The 16551-nt window shown below is 39.3% G+C and overlaps 3 protein-coding genes across 4 annotated transcripts; all 3 read left to right on the forward strand.

The window, feature by feature from the left end:
- Nucleotides 1-4778: 4778 nt before the first annotated feature.
- wu:fc50b12 (uncharacterized protein LOC103911624 homolog) lies at nt 4779-6154 on the forward strand. 2 transcript variants are annotated; one of them, XM_052564524.1, is made up of 3 exons: nt 4779-5005; nt 5089-5252; nt 5405-6154. In XM_052564524.1, the coding sequence occupies exons 1-3, from the start codon at nt 4985-4987 to the stop codon at nt 5637-5639; spliced, it is 420 nt and encodes a 139-aa protein (XP_052420484.1). In that variant the 5' UTR covers nt 4779-4984; the 3' UTR covers nt 5640-6154. The 2 variants fall into 2 exon arrangements, with proteins under 2 accessions (XP_052420484.1, XP_052420485.1); XM_052564525.1 differs by having other exon boundaries at nt 4959-5005; nt 5119-5252.
- Nucleotides 6155-8085: 1931 nt separating this feature from the next.
- On the forward strand, nt 8086-10058 carry zgc:101559 (Ras-related protein Rab-33B-like). The gene is made up of 2 exons (XM_052564523.1): nt 8086-8379; nt 8710-10058. Exons 1-2 carry the CDS (start codon nt 8122-8124, stop codon nt 9151-9153), a joined length of 702 nt encoding a protein of 233 aa, XP_052420483.1. The 5' UTR covers nt 8086-8121; the 3' UTR covers nt 9154-10058.
- A 1456-nt stretch (nt 10059-11514) lies between these two features.
- rgcc (regulator of cell cycle) lies at nt 11515-16120 on the forward strand. Its single transcript, XM_052566292.1, has 5 exons — nt 11515-12178; nt 12307-12480; nt 14475-14576; nt 14669-14731; nt 15643-16120. The coding sequence occupies exons 1-5, from the start codon at nt 12145-12147 to the stop codon at nt 15648-15650; spliced, it is 381 nt and encodes a 126-aa protein (XP_052422252.1). The 5' UTR covers nt 11515-12144; the 3' UTR covers nt 15651-16120.
- Nucleotides 16121-16551: the final 431 nt, after the last annotated feature.

Below are 16551 nucleotides of genomic sequence, written 5' to 3' on the forward strand. Positions count from 1 at the left end.
AATTTTTTTGTTTCATTTGAGGAGAATGAGAAAATCACAGTTTCTGATGCTGGTCCAGGTCTAAAAAAAAAAAAAACCTTTTTCTATATGCACACTACAGTGGAAAATTTCTCAAGAATTGGCCATTAAATTAACTCGGTCTCCCAACTTTTTACTCCAGAACATGATTCTAATGCACTGTTTAAAAATATTGACCTCAGTCTTGTTCAAATATTGATGCACAGCTGCCCAAGTACATCTTGATATAATTCGTTTTTAATAACTCTTCAGTCATTAAAGAACAGAAGAGGTCTGGACTTGCAGCTATTCTAACTTAACATGTAACAAATGCATAGAACTGTAACGGTAAAGTATGAGAGGAAGCAAATGCAAGAGTTATTATGATTTAATGAGCCAAGTTCACATAGAACGTCAGAGAATAAACAGAAAGCCAACAGGATGGATATGGGGCAGATCTCCCGCGGCCAGGGATCAGGTCCAGAACCAGACAACAGGAGAGCGTGTTGCAGGGACTGAGACGGGCGATCCTGAGGTGAGTTGAGGAGATGAAGAACCCATGGTGGGTATGAAATGAAGCGATCCATCTTGAGTGAAACAGGAAACTATCAAGAGCGAAAAACCAGGCACGAACACGGGAGACTTCAAACAACGATCTGACAAACACAAGACGAAAGACGGCAATAAATAGGGAGCAGGAAATGAGAGGCAGCTGCAGCTGATGGGTGTGACGACTGGGTGAAGGAGGAGCTGGGAGCAAGTGCGAGTTAACAATGTTTAATGAGATAATGCAGACAATACAAAACTGGAACACAAATAATGCTGGGATGAAGATACTGTCCAAGATGGTGGATGGAAGTGATGAGTCCTGAAGGTGGAGGTGGGTTGGCAGCAGAAGAGAGTGGCACAGGAACTCCGGGGAAGCGAGCCGAAGGTAAGACGTGTTGCTTGAAGGTGGTTGCGAAGAGTGGACGGGGTTCCGGGGGGAAGACACGGACATCCAAATGCAAAACACACAAGTAAGCAAGGCACGGTAAACAAACAGGAAACAACGATCTCAAAAATTCTTTCCAAAATTTGGATATAAATTGGGATCCCCTGTCAGAAACCATGTCTACCGGGAGGCCATGTAGCCGAAAGACGTGATCTAGGACAGTGACCGCTGTCTCCTTGGCTGTCGGTAATTTGGGCAAGGGAATGAAATGTGCCACCTACGAGAACCAGTCCACTACGGTCAAAACGACTGTCATGCCATTAGAGGGCGGGAGGGCGTTAATAAAATCTAGTGCGATGTGGGCCCAGGGTCTCGAAGGGACAGACAGCGGTTGAAGGAGCCCATCAGGAGGTCGTTTAGATGACTTACCACTGGCGCAAACTGAACAAGCCAAAACAAAATCATGGACGTCATGAGCCATAAGTGGCCACCAGAATCGTTGTTTAACTAACCCATTGGTTCGGCTTATCCCTGGATGACAAGCAATGTAAGAGCAGTGACCCCACTGAATAACTTCGGACCGTAACTCCTCCGGAACAAACAATCGATTCGGTGGGCAACCGAGGGGAGGCGTTACCCCTTCTAAGGCCATCTTGACCTTCGATTTGACCTCCCATATGATTGTGGAGATAACTACTTTCTCAGGTAAAATGCACTCAGGAGTAACCGGGCGTTTGGATGGATCAAAAATGCGAGATAAGGAATCGGGTATGATGTTTTTGGAACCCTGGGGGTACTAGAGAGAACAGTCAAAATGTCTGAAAAAAGGGCCCACCGAGTCTGCCTAAAGTTGAGTTTTTTAGCAGAGCTAATATATTCGAGGTTCTTATGGTCGGTCCAAACATTAAAAGGTACCCCTGACCCTTCTAACCAATGATGCCATTCCTCCAATGCTAACTTGACGGCCAACAATTCTCTGTTGCCAATGTCATAGTTAGGTTCGGCAGGTGATAGACGATGGGGAAAAATGCACAAGGATACATCTTGTTGTCTGAGGAAGTGCATTGGGAAAGAACTGCACCTACCCCCACCTCTGATGTGTCGACCTCCACCATGAGCTGACTTCTGGGATCAGAACCACTGCCTTCTCCTGAAACACAGAACCAGACACAGGCGAACAAGCCGACACCAGACAGGACTCGTGACAATGCTCGCTCCACATAGTTATGGAATTCGAGCCCCAATCCATCCGAGGATTATGTTTAGCCAGCCAAGGGTGGCCTTAAACAACGGTTGCACCAGGGGAGTTCAGGAGGAGGAATGAAATTGTCTCTGTGTGATTGCCGGAGGTGATGAGGGTTATGGGACCAGTCGTAAAGATGACGTGAAGTTTTAGCTGGTGTGCCAGATGAGTGTCTATATTACCCTCTGCCCCAGAATCCAGGAGTGCTTGACAGGAGTAGGTGTCATTGGCCCATCTCAGTCTCACCGGAAGGAGAGTGGATGATAAGGACTTCCCGGCAGAGATCCCAGCCGATAGTAGCCTCAACTTTACTACCGGGCTTGCTCTTTTACTGGGCAAGAGTGTAAGAAATGTCCAGAGCCACCACAGTAAAGGCAAAGTCCACAGGACCTCTGCCTCTCTCTCTTCTCTCGGGACTGCTGAGCTCTCCCCACCTGCATGGGCTCGTGATTGACGACAGGACCGACCGTGTTCTCCGTGCTGCTGCTACGAACTCCAGTACTTCCGGGAGTGTGTATGGATCGAGTGAGTTGCTCCAGTCGATCAATGCGGGCATCAACCCGTAGAGCCAAGTCAATTAATCCGTTGAGTCTAGGAGGTAAATCCAGCATGTAAATCTCTCTCTGAACACGGTTGGCCAGCCCATGCAGGAACATATCCCACTGCGCCTCCTCGTTCCATTTGCACTCTGCCGCCAGTGTACGAAATTCGATAGAGTAGTCCACAACAGGACAGTCACTCTATCTAAGATCCACAACTCTTCTGGCAGCCTCCTTGCCGGCTATCGCTCGATTAAAGACCCTCTTCATTTTTTGCGGCGAGTGCATGGAAAGAGGCGCAGCATGGGTCCCGGTTCTCCCACACCACCGTTCCCCACAAGGCTGCCTGTCCCGTCAGTAGCGTGAGGACAAACACAATTTTAGACTCCTCCGTCTCGAACGTTGGGGCTGCAATGAGAGATGCACTGAACATCAGGTAAGGATTGCTCTACATAAGTTCGGTTCACTGGCATAACTCTCGGGAATGGGTAGGTGGGGCTCTGGTTGATGGCTCGTCTCAGGTACAGCACGGGGAACAGGCGGTGCGGGCGGCGCAGTGGGAATGCTAAGTTGTTGGATCTGCTGGGTGAGCTTGGACACCTCCGTCACGAGCGCTTGAACTGTGTGTCCGGTGTTGGTAATGCTCTCCTACTGCTGATCCATCCGGGAGATGCTATGATGGATGAAATCCGCCATCAAGGTTGAGCTTGCTGGTTCCATGAATGTTCAGATCGTTCTGTAATGGTAAAGTATGAGAGGAAGCAAATGCAAGAGTAATGATGATTTAATGAGCCAAGTTCACACAGCACATCAGAGTATAAACAGAAAGCCAACAGGATGGATATGGGGCAGATCTCTCACGGCCAGGGATCAGGTCCGGAACCAGACAGCAAGAGAGCTTGTTGCAGGGACTGAGACGGGCGATCCTGAGGTGAGTTGAGGAGATGAAGAACCCACAGTGAGTATGAATTGAAGCGATCCGTCTTGAGTGAAACAGGAAACTATCAAATAAATTATCATAAACTATCATAAACCAGGCACAAACATGGGAGACTTGAAACAATGATCTGACAAACACAAGACGAAAGACAGGGCAGTAAATAGGGAGCAGGAAATGAGAGGCAGCTGCAGCTGATGGGACAACTGGAGGTCACGCCCACATGAAACAATAAGTGATAACAAAGTCCTTTCAGGCAAGTCGTGCCACTCGGCCGCCATCTTGGCAATGCCTCCGGGCAGCTATCAGCTCCTATCTAAATGAATGGGCAGAGAGTCAGAACTGTACTTTCACTGATCACCGGGACATAAAAACAACATGTATAGAAACAGCAGTAAAATATGATAATATGAAAATCGCTGAAAACATTTGATTTATTTTCCCCCAAAATAAGGTTTAAAACATCTTTTCCCCCACAGGTTATACCTTTACAACGCATGCGCAAGGTTTCCTGAACTGTGCGCATACGTCAGTGGAAACAGACGATTAAATGTTTCCCGGCTTGACTGTTAAAAGCAGATGATTGGCTTTCCAGCGGGAGGGGCAGGACGTGTGCACACAACCGCCATCTTTGCCGTTACGGGTTTTCCTTATATAGTTGCATTGAGGATTGAGGAAGTGGCATGTCTCTTATAAACTCTCTCTGCTGATAACAAGACACACACCTAACCCTACCCACATATTGTACAAAAATAAAGAAATACAATTCTGTGAAATGCTTATAGATCATTTCATGTTAATGTAACTTTGACATATGTCACAATAATATTATTGTAAATATATTTGTCAAGTTGGCAGACACGATTAAATATATTGCTGTCCTTTTAAAATCGAGATAATTTTACAATATTTTACAATATCTCTGTTAGGATAATATATAGTTTAATATGTCTATAAACACCTAATCATTTAGCGTTTTTGTATGATTAATAATTGTACAAACGTTTATGTGTTAAACTGTAATAATTTAAAAAATTACACACACACTGACTCACTGAATTCTTAATGTAAAAGCTTTAGTGAACTATGTGATGTTTTAATTTTTAACCAGACAGGTGTGTGTTGGACAGTCTCTCTGACAACCACTGACCGCTCCAGTCGCATACGCGACAACAGCACACAATTTGTAAGTGTTTTAAACTATGTATATGGATTGTGAATGTAATTAATTTCAAGTAGAAAGACATTAGATGGTACTGTTCTGACAGACTTCACACTGTAACTTTTGTTTCTTGCCTGTGGAACCAACAAGATTCCTTGTGTAAGTGGATAAAATGCCAAACAAGGCACAAGAGGTGAGTCATCTCTACAATATTATTATTAAAACTGCCATCTTTTCCCTATTATATGTCAATGCGTACTGTACTTTGTCCTTTAGGATGCTGTGATCAATATGAAATCTGTGCAGGAGATTGCCAAGCAGTTAGGGTTCGAGTGGACCGTCCTAGCGTTTGAACTGGGATTCACCAGAAATGATGTCAGACAGTTTCATGCCACATCCAAAGAAAAGAGGGTTCAGGCTCAGAGAATGCTGGAATCATGGTGTGTATTGATCCAACACACTATTAAATGTAACTGTTTATTATTGTTTTTTAAATAAGACTTTATTTTACAGAACTTACACTCTTTTTCTATGAGAGCTGTGCTTGTGTTAATTGGTGATAGCTCCGATGAGCTGTGTTGTTGATTGATAGGTATGAGCGTTCCTGGGACAAACCGAACAAAACCAAGCTTCTGCAGGACGGTCTTGAGCGGGCGGGCCGTCGTGATCTAGCTGAGAGACTGCGCTGCTTGCACTGGGGTCACCAGAAGCTCAGCCGCAGAGTCGAGCTGCCCTCTGCCTTCCCCTTCATCATTACTGTCCACAAGACCATAGACAACAAGGACGCCTTGAGCAGGATTAATGTGCTCAATCGCAGTTATAACTAATACCATTTGGCAAAGAATAATGATGTGAGCTAAAGTCTGATTGATGCTGAAAATGCTGTTCTAAACTTTCTTTATTTTTCATTACAACCTGTATGCTTGTAGTTTAGTTAAAATCGTTAAAATATAGTTTACATACTAGATAAGTGCATTTTAATACATTTTAATTAGAATATATTTTCATTTCATTGTAATAAAGATGTTAATTAACTGAAAACATTACATCCAATTCAGATTATTTCCATGATAATGTTAATTAATCATGTTAATTTTATCCAGCATGATTTGAGAATTATCCAGATTTTCAATGTGGCCGTAGACTTTTAGATCCCAATCTACATAACAGAATATTCAATAGTATTCAATAGTTTTATATATTCGATACGTTTTTACACACCTCATGAAACCAATCTTCTTGTAACTACTTATTCAGTTGCATGAATCATATTCTGCTTATTTTTCTATCATTCAATCAAACTCTCATACAATATGTTTACATTCACAATGCATTTACTTATGTTTCGATAATAAAATAGGTCCACTTGAAAAGCAGTGAGATCTAGTGAAATTGAATGCTCAGATAAACCATGACTTTCCATTCTGACAATTTTGTTTATTTTTAAATCAGATTATATTACTTTAATTAGCACATACATTTAATTTTAAATTATATATATAGTATATTCAAAATGTAAAATTCTCAGAGAAGAATTTAGAAGTGACCGAAGACTACACAAGGTTAATATAATTTTATATTAACGCTTCTATTTAGAATTTTTAAAAATTGTAGCTTCACTAGAATGGTACGAAACTTGGTGACTTTTATGGCACTTGGTCTGTGAAAAAAAAAAAAGTTGAGGGCATTTATTCTATTTTTATTCCAATTTTTCTTTGTTTTGTTCTTTCGATAATAAAAAGGTCATAACTGTGTCTTCTCTTATATGAAATTTATATTCTAATTCTAATTATATTAATAGTTTGACTGACGCAGACTCGAACTCCAGCAGCTCAAACTCATTTTCAGATGAAAATTGGTAGTCGCTGCAGTTATAAAGTGTACGGCAAGCAGGAATAGTTCACCCAAAAATGAAAATTCTGTCATCATTTACTCACCATCATGTCGTTCTAAACCTGTATGAGTTGCTTTCTTATATAGAACATAAAAGAAGATATTTTGAAGATTGTTGATAATCAAGCAGTTGGTGATTGCCATTGACTTCCATACTAGGGAAAATAAAATACTATGGAAGTCAATGGCAACCACCAACTGTTCAAAATAAGAAAGCAATACAGGTTTGGAACAACATTAGGGTGATTAAATGGTGACAGAATTTTCATTTTTGGGTGACATATTGCAGTTTTACTAGAATTAAAGAGCTCTACAATTAAATTCTTACTACTAAAAATTCCTGTTATAGAGAGCTCTCTAAATCAATTCTTACTTGTAAAAAAAACAACATGAAAGATGATTAATTGCAGAGCTATTTATTAAAGCACTCTCTAATTCAGTTGTTAGTAGTAAGAATTGCATTAAAGAGCTCTCTAATTGTAAATCTTACTAGTAGGAATTGAATTGTAGAGCTCTGTAATTGAATTCCTATTAGTAAGAATGTATTTACAAAGCTCTAATGCAATTAGAGAGCTATATAATTCAGTTGTTACTAGTAAAATTTAAATTATGAAAAGTAACTCTTTTTAATAATTTAAGCTAAAATAGCCTGCCATAAAAGTGTTCCAATTTGGAACTGAGCCAAATGTGAATATGCTGCAAAGTATTTAGAGATATAGGTGTTGAAAGTATTAGCCTGGCTCAATGTGGCTCATGCAGCCTGGGTAAAACCTACTTGAAATTCATTCTGTTATGACTATTATGAGTATTATGAAACAAATTCTTACCTTTATGAGCATGGCCAGTGAATGACACCTTGTCGCAGGATTATATACTGGTTTAAAGCATTGTTAGTATTTTGACTCTGCCAGTCTTTGAAGATCATAAATAAAGAACAGTATTAGCTGGAATCTTCAAGAGGGTATAATGGGGCAAACAGTCCCTCTTATAAAAAAAAAAAAAAAAAACGTGTCTATTTCTGGTCACTCACAACGTGTATTTGATCAGAAGAAAACAAATATTTATTTTTATATAAAACTGATGGGGGGGAGGGGGGGGGGTAATTAATGTGAAAATATATGATAAACGAGGTTTCAGATATAAAGGATGCATTGTTTGGGGCAAAGTGTTAGCTAATACACTTCTGATTTACAAAGACAACATTTAAATACAATATAAAAATAACCCATCGTTCAGGAAAGATGGAGCTTTTACTGTTTATTTCACATATCTTGGGGCATTTCATAACCTCTCAATTGTGCTATAACTACACTTATTCACCTATGTTATTCTGCTAACAGTAAATGCAAAGGTCACGGGGGTTCACTTTAAGATCTCGTTCTTATCCTCTCGCGATATTTACCGAGTATCGGAGCTATGGCAATAGAGAACACAACGGGCAACAATGATTTCTCGACGATTTACACAAGAGACGGTCTGGCCAACGACTCGTGTCCGGATCACGACAGTCCTCGGGAGAGGGTCTTTAAGATAATAGTCATCGGGGATTCAAATGTGGGAAAGACGTGTCTAACTTACCGCTTTTGCGGTGGTAAATTTCTCCAAAACCCCGAGGCAACAATCGGGGTAGATTTCAGAGAGAGAACCCTGCACCTCGATGGAGAAAACATAAAGGTAAGAATCCAAACAGAAAGGTTTAAAAAGCATTTTGAGCATGAATAAGGAGTATGGCATTCTTCTTAACCCAGCGGATGTAGCCTATTGTGTGAACTGTTGACAGAGCTAGACAAACAACACTTTAAATATTTGTAAATAATGTAATATGTTTTCAATAGATTAGTGTAGCTATTGTTTACTTGTATTAACGTGTAAGTTAGTTAGATTTCAAACCTATACATTTTAATGTCACGTGATGTGTGTATGTACTGTATTATAGGACTTTGGACTCTAAACTGCTAGTATGTTTTATATCCACACTGATGCAAATTGCTTTCTCCTTCTCAGTTGCAGATCTGGGACACGGCGGGACAGGAACGCTTCAGGAAGAGCATGGTGGAGCACTACTACAGAAACGTGCATGCCATCATCTTTGTGTACGACGTGACCAGCCTGGCTTCATTTGAGAGTCTGCCCGAGTGGATTGAGGAGTGCAGCCGTCACTCAGTCCCTCCAATGGTCCCACGCATCCTAGTTGGGAACAAATGTGACTTGAGAGGAGCGAGAGAGGTGTCCACATTTTTAGCTCAGCGACTAGCTGACAGCTACAACTTCCCGCTTTTTGAGACGTCTGCAAGAGACCCTGCGGAAAAAGAGCACGTCGATGCCATTTTCCTCACGCTGGCCTACAGGCTGAAGAATCACAAGCCGCTGAGACTGAAACAGCCGAGTGAGAGCAACTTCTTACAGCTCGCTGGTGGACAGGAGGAGAAGACATCCTGTTTGTGCTAGTGCACTTTGGCCCGTACAGTTTCATGCAATAATTTAGGGTGGAGTTCTGTATGAAGTTAAGACAGAAAGAGTGACTGGTAGATATACAGTACAGTATATGTCTATAGGATTGCATTTGGATTGTGCAGTTTACAGATTTCTTTGGAAACATAGACTGTGGAGCATTTTGAGGGTTTAACTCACATGCAGCAAGGGATGCCTATATGTCTTATTACTACATATTATTATTATTTAAGAGTGAAACATGCTCAATGTCATGAAGACCTCATTCAAGAGAGACTGTTATAACATTTTCAGTCTGTAATAACTTTGCATGTTGTTTCAGTGTTATTATTCCACAGGTTGTCGCTGTGAAACTTCTAAACGCAATCTTGTGCATGTCTGATGTATATGAAATAACACATTGGTCCTCATTATTGTGCACCGTGAGCGTTCTACTATGCTTGCGGATACAGATCAATTACTATTATATTTATTTTGCACTTGATTCTCAATTGTATTTCTTTTGAAAGCATATATTATATCTAAACTGAACCAGACAGACTGCATAACTAAAGCTATTAATGACTCCATCATAAACACTAGTGGGTGCCACTGTCAAAGCATTCAGAGCATTATTATGAAGCAAAGAGAGATAAAAAAAAATCTTTATCATAAATGTGAGCACATATTATCCCAACCTCAATGTGATGCATTTGTGAAACACAGTAATATACAACATATTAGTGTTTTCTGTCATCTTTTACAAGCAAATCAATGAGACTTCAACACATCTAAAAAGGCTCGATTTCCATCATTTATTTATGTTTTTATTCACGGCCCTTTTTGTGAGCAGTAGCATTTGGAAAACAGGGACTGTATTGCACTTTAAATTGAGATTGTATCATATCTGACGTTTGTCTTGATTATTCAGCATCATGTATAATTTGTTGTACTTGAGAGAAAATTGTCATTGTGTAAATAGTTTGCAGTGCCAGTGACTATCAGATGTGTTTGAAAGTGAATATGAAAATAAAATGTGCAAAAAAAAGAATTATTTTGTGTTAGTATATAACAGTTGTGATCAATCTGGATCAAAGAGGAATTTAAAAGATTTTAAATATAAAATAGATTCTGACAGTAAAGGAAAAAATAGAAATATCAGGAAAATGTTAGAATTAAAAATCATGGACTTTTCTGTAGTGACCATAATTTATTTTGGTTATGTTCGTAATATGAATTTCGGAAATGAGGCTTTAAAAGTACAATCTTTGGAAAAAAGTATTTGATAAGTTCAAAATTAGTCTTTGAAATTATATATATATATATATATATATATATATATATATATATATATATATATATATATATATATATATATAATTATTATTATTTTTATTTATTTTGACTGCAACATTCGGCAAATTCTTGGGACAGTTTTATTTTGTGAACTGAACAGATCTCAGCCTCTCAGACAGTAAGTGTTGTTTTTTACACCTTCCATGTGCACTTAAATCCTAAAGTCAGCAGGCAAGTGCAGCTGCAAACACGTCTTGTTTTACCATGTGTCTACCTGTAAACTTCAACACCAGAGCTGTGAAGAATTCTTCTTCAAGTGATAAATCCCACAGCCCCACTAAAAATAACAAAAAGCAGGATTTAAACGCTTATGATTAAGTAGTTAGGCCTCAAAAGTATATTTTGTCCTTGTGAAAATGCCTGTGGACTGGAAAGTACCGAAGCTTCTGAAATCAGTGACAAATATTTAATGCATGTGATCACACCTGACCAATAATTTAATTAAATTTTTTATTTAATTTTTTTTATTATTTTTTATCTGAATCTAATATAATTTCAATGAACTAATAACTTGAGTGCACATACGTTTAGTCACCACCAGATGTCTGCAGAAACTTAATTTGGACAAGATGAGTTTTGTGAATAACAGTAACAAGAATAGCAACGATTAGAGTTTTAGACACACAATTAGACGTATTAGACACAGAAAATGCAAATACTTTGGATTTAACGCCAATATATGTATATATTTATATATAAATTAAAACAGAAAAAATTGGCTAATATACACATAATGCATTTGTTTTACATTAAATTATGTTGTTACATCTAAACCATCACCCTTACTTTTAATTCTATGTGATTTATGTAATTGCATTTATTGATAAAAACTTTGGTGAAGCACCAAGTAGTTTTGGAATATTTATTACCACATTTATATCTTACATTGAAAATACATTATTTTGGGGAAACGTAAAGCAGAAAATGAGAAATTATATATAATTTCCCATTTTATTCTAATATAATGAGTTACAAGAAACATTTATTATTATAATCGATTTTTATCAGTGTTGAAAACAAAATCTATGTGTGTGTGTCATTTATATAATCATAATCATTATCACAATTAAACAACTTTTTTTTTTTTTTATCTCTTTTATATGACATGTATTGCTTCTACCCGTCTTGTTTGGGCCAAAACTGACAATTTACATGAAACAAAGCACGAAGAATTAACATTTTAATAAATATATTGAGCCATATGTGAACATTCCAAAGGGCTTTGCATTACAACACAGTTAGCCATTTTCCAGTAACATATTGCTGTATTGCTGGTAAAACATTGCAACAAGTGAAGTCATCGCAAAAGGGTGACCATGATGGAGTTATGGTTAAAAATAAAGCGGTACTGATGTCGTCGCATATATGTCATAGTAGCTGTTTACAAACACGTAGTTCAGGGAGGAATGACGCCAGTCCATGTAACTCACACTGTGGGCTAAAACGAGCGCGAGCGTCTCATTGGCGATGCGTTGTCCACGTCCAGCACGCCCCGTCAGTCACCGCCCTCTCCCAGAGCCGGGCGATATTTAAAACACCCCACAGAGCGCGCTCACATACACAGCACAGACAGAGGAGAGTGTGTCAGCACGAGGACTCTGGGTAATATCCGATATTTGGGAGTTTTACACACTAAAGGAGTACCCACAGAAGATGAAGTCTCCAAAGATAAAGTCACAGAGCAAATGTAAGTCAAAAAAATCATTCACTTAATGCAGTGAAACCCTACACGTACTAGTGCGCATGCTTGTTACACTGAGGCGATACTTCTGTTTCTGCAAGTCTGCAACAAATCTCTTGCGTTGCGTTTGACAGCGTTTCTTGAGGAGGACGACGACCTCAGCGCCGTGTTGTGTGAATTCGACGCTGTCATCGAGGACTTCTCGTCCCCCGTGGAGAAGCGACACTTCAGATATGATGAGCACCTGAAGACCGTGAAGAGACGGAGCAGCGCGAGCGTCAGCGACAGCGGCATCAGCGACTCCGAGAGTGAGTATGCAGCAGGAGAAAGTTGCTTTGATTATTCCAGAAGAGCCTTTATCTCTGCCTCACTCACGACTAAAGCCCCGGGCCTCAGAAGTTACAGTGCTAATCTAATCTCATCTAATCTAATCTGAGCACACAGAACAGCCGGGGTTCATTAAACGCCTTTTAAAAGACCTTGAGATTTCTGATAGTCATCTGTAATAGCTGTTAGGAGAAGAGAGTTCAGTCAGACCCTGAGACAGTCTGGATCTGAGCACAGCATGAAGCCAGTGACAAAGAGCCAGAGCCTTGCTCAGACGTTTTGTGGAGACTTCAGGGTATCAATTTCAAGTGAAACACTCCCTTTTGTCTTAGCCTGAGTCCTATTATATCCAAACCTCCTTGTGTGTTGAAGTGTGGATGGGATGCATCCAGAATCTGAAGATGGATTGCATTGTGAATGGATATATGGAAGCAGTCTGATTGCTTATGAGTGCATAGAAATGCTCTAGAGGTGTTCTTGTGTTTAATGATTAAGCAACAAGTGATCTCTTTACCCCACCCTTTTCCTTCTGGAACAAACAGGGAATGTGACAGACTCTGTGCTTGCACAATAAACCTTCCTCTGGTGCAAGTGATGACATTATGTGCCCTGTAGTCGCCCTCATGGATCTGTGCAACTGCATTTTGGATCCAATCAAGCCTGTTGCCATTCTGACACACGTGCCATTGATCTGGATCAGTGGCTACAAGCGCTTTTGCTTCAGGACTTTATACTGGATAAAACATCAGCCTCCCCTTTAAAAACTGTTAAGCGTATCCTTGAGAAAAAGAGAGAACAATGCTTTTTTCCCAATTAATTAATCTAATTGTGTATAGATATATGACTATTTGGCTGATTTTAAGGTTTAAAAGCACTAATGTAGATGAGAGGATACTCAGGATCTAATGACTGAGGCGATGGGAAAAGTTGAGCTTCCATGTAATAGCATGCCTGCTCTGCCTTGGATTCAAACGAACCTGTTTGAGGGTGGGTCGCAGTTGAACCTGCTTTGAAAGTGTGCTCGTGAGAGAGAGAGAGAGAGGCTATTATTAGAGGAGTATGCATTGATTACAAACTCAACCCGCTCTACTAGCACAGATTAACCCCTGGCACCCCCTTCCCCTCCGGTTATGGGTCACTGCACATGTTTGGCAAGCCTGTGTGGTGGAGAGCAGTGCTGCTCAACACAACTGAATACTATAGACCTTCAGACTAGAGTTTTTCCAGCTGCACCTTGAATTTCAATGGTTTCGTGCTCTCGGCACGGAAAAGTGGGTTATGCCTTATTTTTACAGTGTCTTTGTTAGACATGTTAAATGTACTTACTGTTATAATTACAATAAATTATGCATAATTATGTTACTAACCCTAACCATAAAGTAAGTATATGTAGTTAATATTACTCTATTACGTAAATGTATAATTGCACTTTAACAAGGACACCTTAAAATAAAGTGTAACTGAAAAGTGTACAAATGTTGCAAGTGGAATAGTGTTTAATGTAGTTCATGTTGTTTTTTGTTTTTGTTTTTTTTGTGGACATTGCATGTGAATTTCATGTCATGACATATGAATTGGCAACAAAATACAGTAGAGTTTTCAATCCTAAAGGCCCGTTCACACCAAGAACTAGAACTAGAAGTGATTCCAGTGGTTTTTGTTGGTGTGGATTTCCTTATTTAACAGAGAACATGAATGATTATTAAAACTATAGTTCCACTTATCATTATAGTTATCATCCATGATGTGAATGGGCCTTATTTCTGCAGAGTTACATGTTGGGCTGTATTGTATTTGCATTACAGCATTGCTTTTTCTTTGCTCTCTGTGTCTGTCACTTTAGATTTAGTCACTTTAGTGACAGACTCTGTAGCTGTTATCCACCGGTTGTGGTGGAGTTCGAGAAGGCAGTGTGCTGTTACTGTACACATACAGGAAGCTTCAGTTTTTCATTTCTGACTTCCTCCTGTAACAGGTGCAGAGTCCTTGAACAGAAACAGTTTCAGCTTCAGTGATGAGAAGCTCAACTCTCCCAGCGTCTTCTCGACAAACAGTCCCTTGGTCACATCTCCTAAACGTATGTTTGTTTTTGACATATTTAATGCGAATGCGTCGGTTTTAGGTTTATTTGCTGTACTATGTTGATCAACTGGGTATTGTCTTCTTCAGCTAAACTCGGAGACACTAAAGAGCTAGAGGACTTCATTGCCGACCTTGACAGAACATTAGCAAGTAAGTATTAAATGATGTCAGATTTAAAATCTAAAATAGGGTGAACTGTTTCTGGTTTAAAACATGCATAAAATCATGCTGCAGTTTAGTTCTTCTCTGTTGATGGCAAGGGCTAAATGAAAAAAAAAAACCTTAACATTTAGATGGTTGCATAGTTATTAAAATATGTTTTAAAAGAAAGTACATTATACAAATATTTAACAATATTACTGTTTTTACTATATTTTGATCAAATAGATCAAATCAGATTATTTCAGCATTGGTAAGCATAAGAGACTAGATTATGATTATTAATTTTTTTTCATACCACCCACTCCTTTTATCAACCATCATATAAACGGATCATGGGAAGAAACAAGACACTCTCGTATCAACAAATGGAGTTTTCAATCTCTTATTGAAAGATTGAGGGCATGCTAGTCATAATCAGTCATACACACACACACTCCTACACTCTTCCTCTGTGATGCATTAACACAGTTAAGTTGATTTGCATTGGAGCTCCTTCAGTCTAGAGTGCTATACCTTGCCTCAGAGAGAGAGAAGAATGCATGTGTGTAAACCTGCAATGTACTGTAACAGTAACCAGAGAGGGATTGATTCTACCTGTCGCCGAGAGAGCAGTCATATTATGTGTATTTTAAAGTTGATTTTGCTTCAGAACTGTCATAAATCTTTTTTTTTTTTTTATGACAGCTTTCCTCTTTTGCTTATGTGTGTGAATTCAGACACCTTTAAATGTTTCCCAGTGTGCCATGCAAGCTTTTAAATGCTCTTCTGTTTATGCAGCTAATGAAAGACTTGCTAATAGGACTGCGGTGTTTATGCATACACACTGAGAATAACCCTGACACCCGAGGACATGAAAATGTACTTAGTCTGTTCCCTGCTTGGCTGTGTTTTTCCTCCAGGCATGTGAGTGAGAGACGGGATGACTGGGGCCCATCACGTTGTAGCTCCGCTGGGGGATGACAGCCAGACTGCTCCTGACAAACCTGAACTACTGTGAAGATGGAAAAGACATGGTCAGGGTTTCACATGCTGAACGTGTATACTTACGCCCATACAAACTCTCAAATACAAACGCATAAAAATACACTTTTGACAGGAATGGCTGTGCTCTCTGAAAAACTTGAGCTGTAAGATTATTTAAATAGCTTTTTATTGAAATATATTTTTAATTTTATAGAGTTGGTTGTAAATTTATCTGCAATACCGTTTTGTGTATATATATTTTTGTATTTCATGTAAATATCGCCTTGCTATAAGCCTTTTCTGTCACATAAGAATGAATGTATTCTTAATTCATTAGAAAAACTGGAAAAGCAATAATAACGTGTATTTAATACAACTAATGTCTTCTAAGAAATTAAAGGTGACAGATTTTAAGATGTGTCATGGCATTATTTCATTGTGTGTCTGGTTGCATCAGAAGCTGGTTTCTGCAGTATTCTCACTCTCGGTGTGGACCAAAGATTTACTTTAGGACACTAAGAGTGCATTACTAATTAATTCAGGCTGTGGGTCAGTCAGCTAAAGCTCTTGAGCAGTCTGCGAATGATTGACCCCACAGCAGGGGCTTGAGACCGTGAGCAGTTGCTCTGCAGAAAATGACACCTGGTCACCTCCTCAGCACTTTGCGTCCAAATCTGTGTCTGGATCCTGCCACAGTAATCGTCTGTCACCGTACATTTCTTATGTGATCATTAAACCGAAAGAAATCCTCTTGACAGAAAGTTGATTTATTATTTGATTGGACTTGAAAATGTTAAACCATCAAAAAATCCGAAAAATAACTTATGCTGACTAAAGCTGCATTT

This window comes from Carassius gibelio, chromosome B9 (genome assembly GCF_023724105.1).
Source record: "Carassius gibelio isolate Cgi1373 ecotype wild population from Czech Republic chromosome B9, carGib1.2-hapl.c, whole genome shotgun sequence".
NCBI lineage: Eukaryota > Metazoa > Chordata > Actinopteri > Cypriniformes > Cyprinidae > Carassius > Carassius gibelio.

Bases quoted from the DNA above. Each gene is read 5' to 3' on its own strand.
- wu:fc50b12 (XM_052564524.1), top strand. From the start codon at position 4,985: ATGCCAAACAAGGCACAAGAG. The intron at 5,006-5,088 runs GTGAGTCATCTC...TTTGTCCTTTAG, and splicing joins TGCCAAACAAGGCACAAGAG to GATGCTGTGATCAATATGAA. The intron at 5,253-5,404 runs GTGTGTATTGAT...GTTGATTGATAG, and splicing joins CAGAGAATGCTGGAATCATG to GTATGAGCGTTCCTGGGACA.
- zgc:101559 (XM_052564523.1), top strand. From the start codon at position 8,122: ATGGCAATAGAGAACACAACGGGCAACAATGATTTCTCGACGATTTAC. The intron at 8,380-8,709 runs GTAAGAATCCAA...TCTCCTTCTCAG, and splicing joins TCGATGGAGAAAACATAAAG to TTGCAGATCTGGGACACGGC.
- rgcc (XM_052566292.1), top strand. From the start codon at position 12,145: ATGAAGTCTCCAAAGATAAAGTCACAGAGCAAAT. The intron at 12,481-14,474 runs GTGAGTATGCAG...CTCCTGTAACAG, and splicing joins CGGCATCAGCGACTCCGAGA to GTGCAGAGTCCTTGAACAGA. The intron at 14,577-14,668 runs GTATGTTTGTTT...TGTCTTCTTCAG, and splicing joins CTTGGTCACATCTCCTAAAC to CTAAACTCGGAGACACTAAA.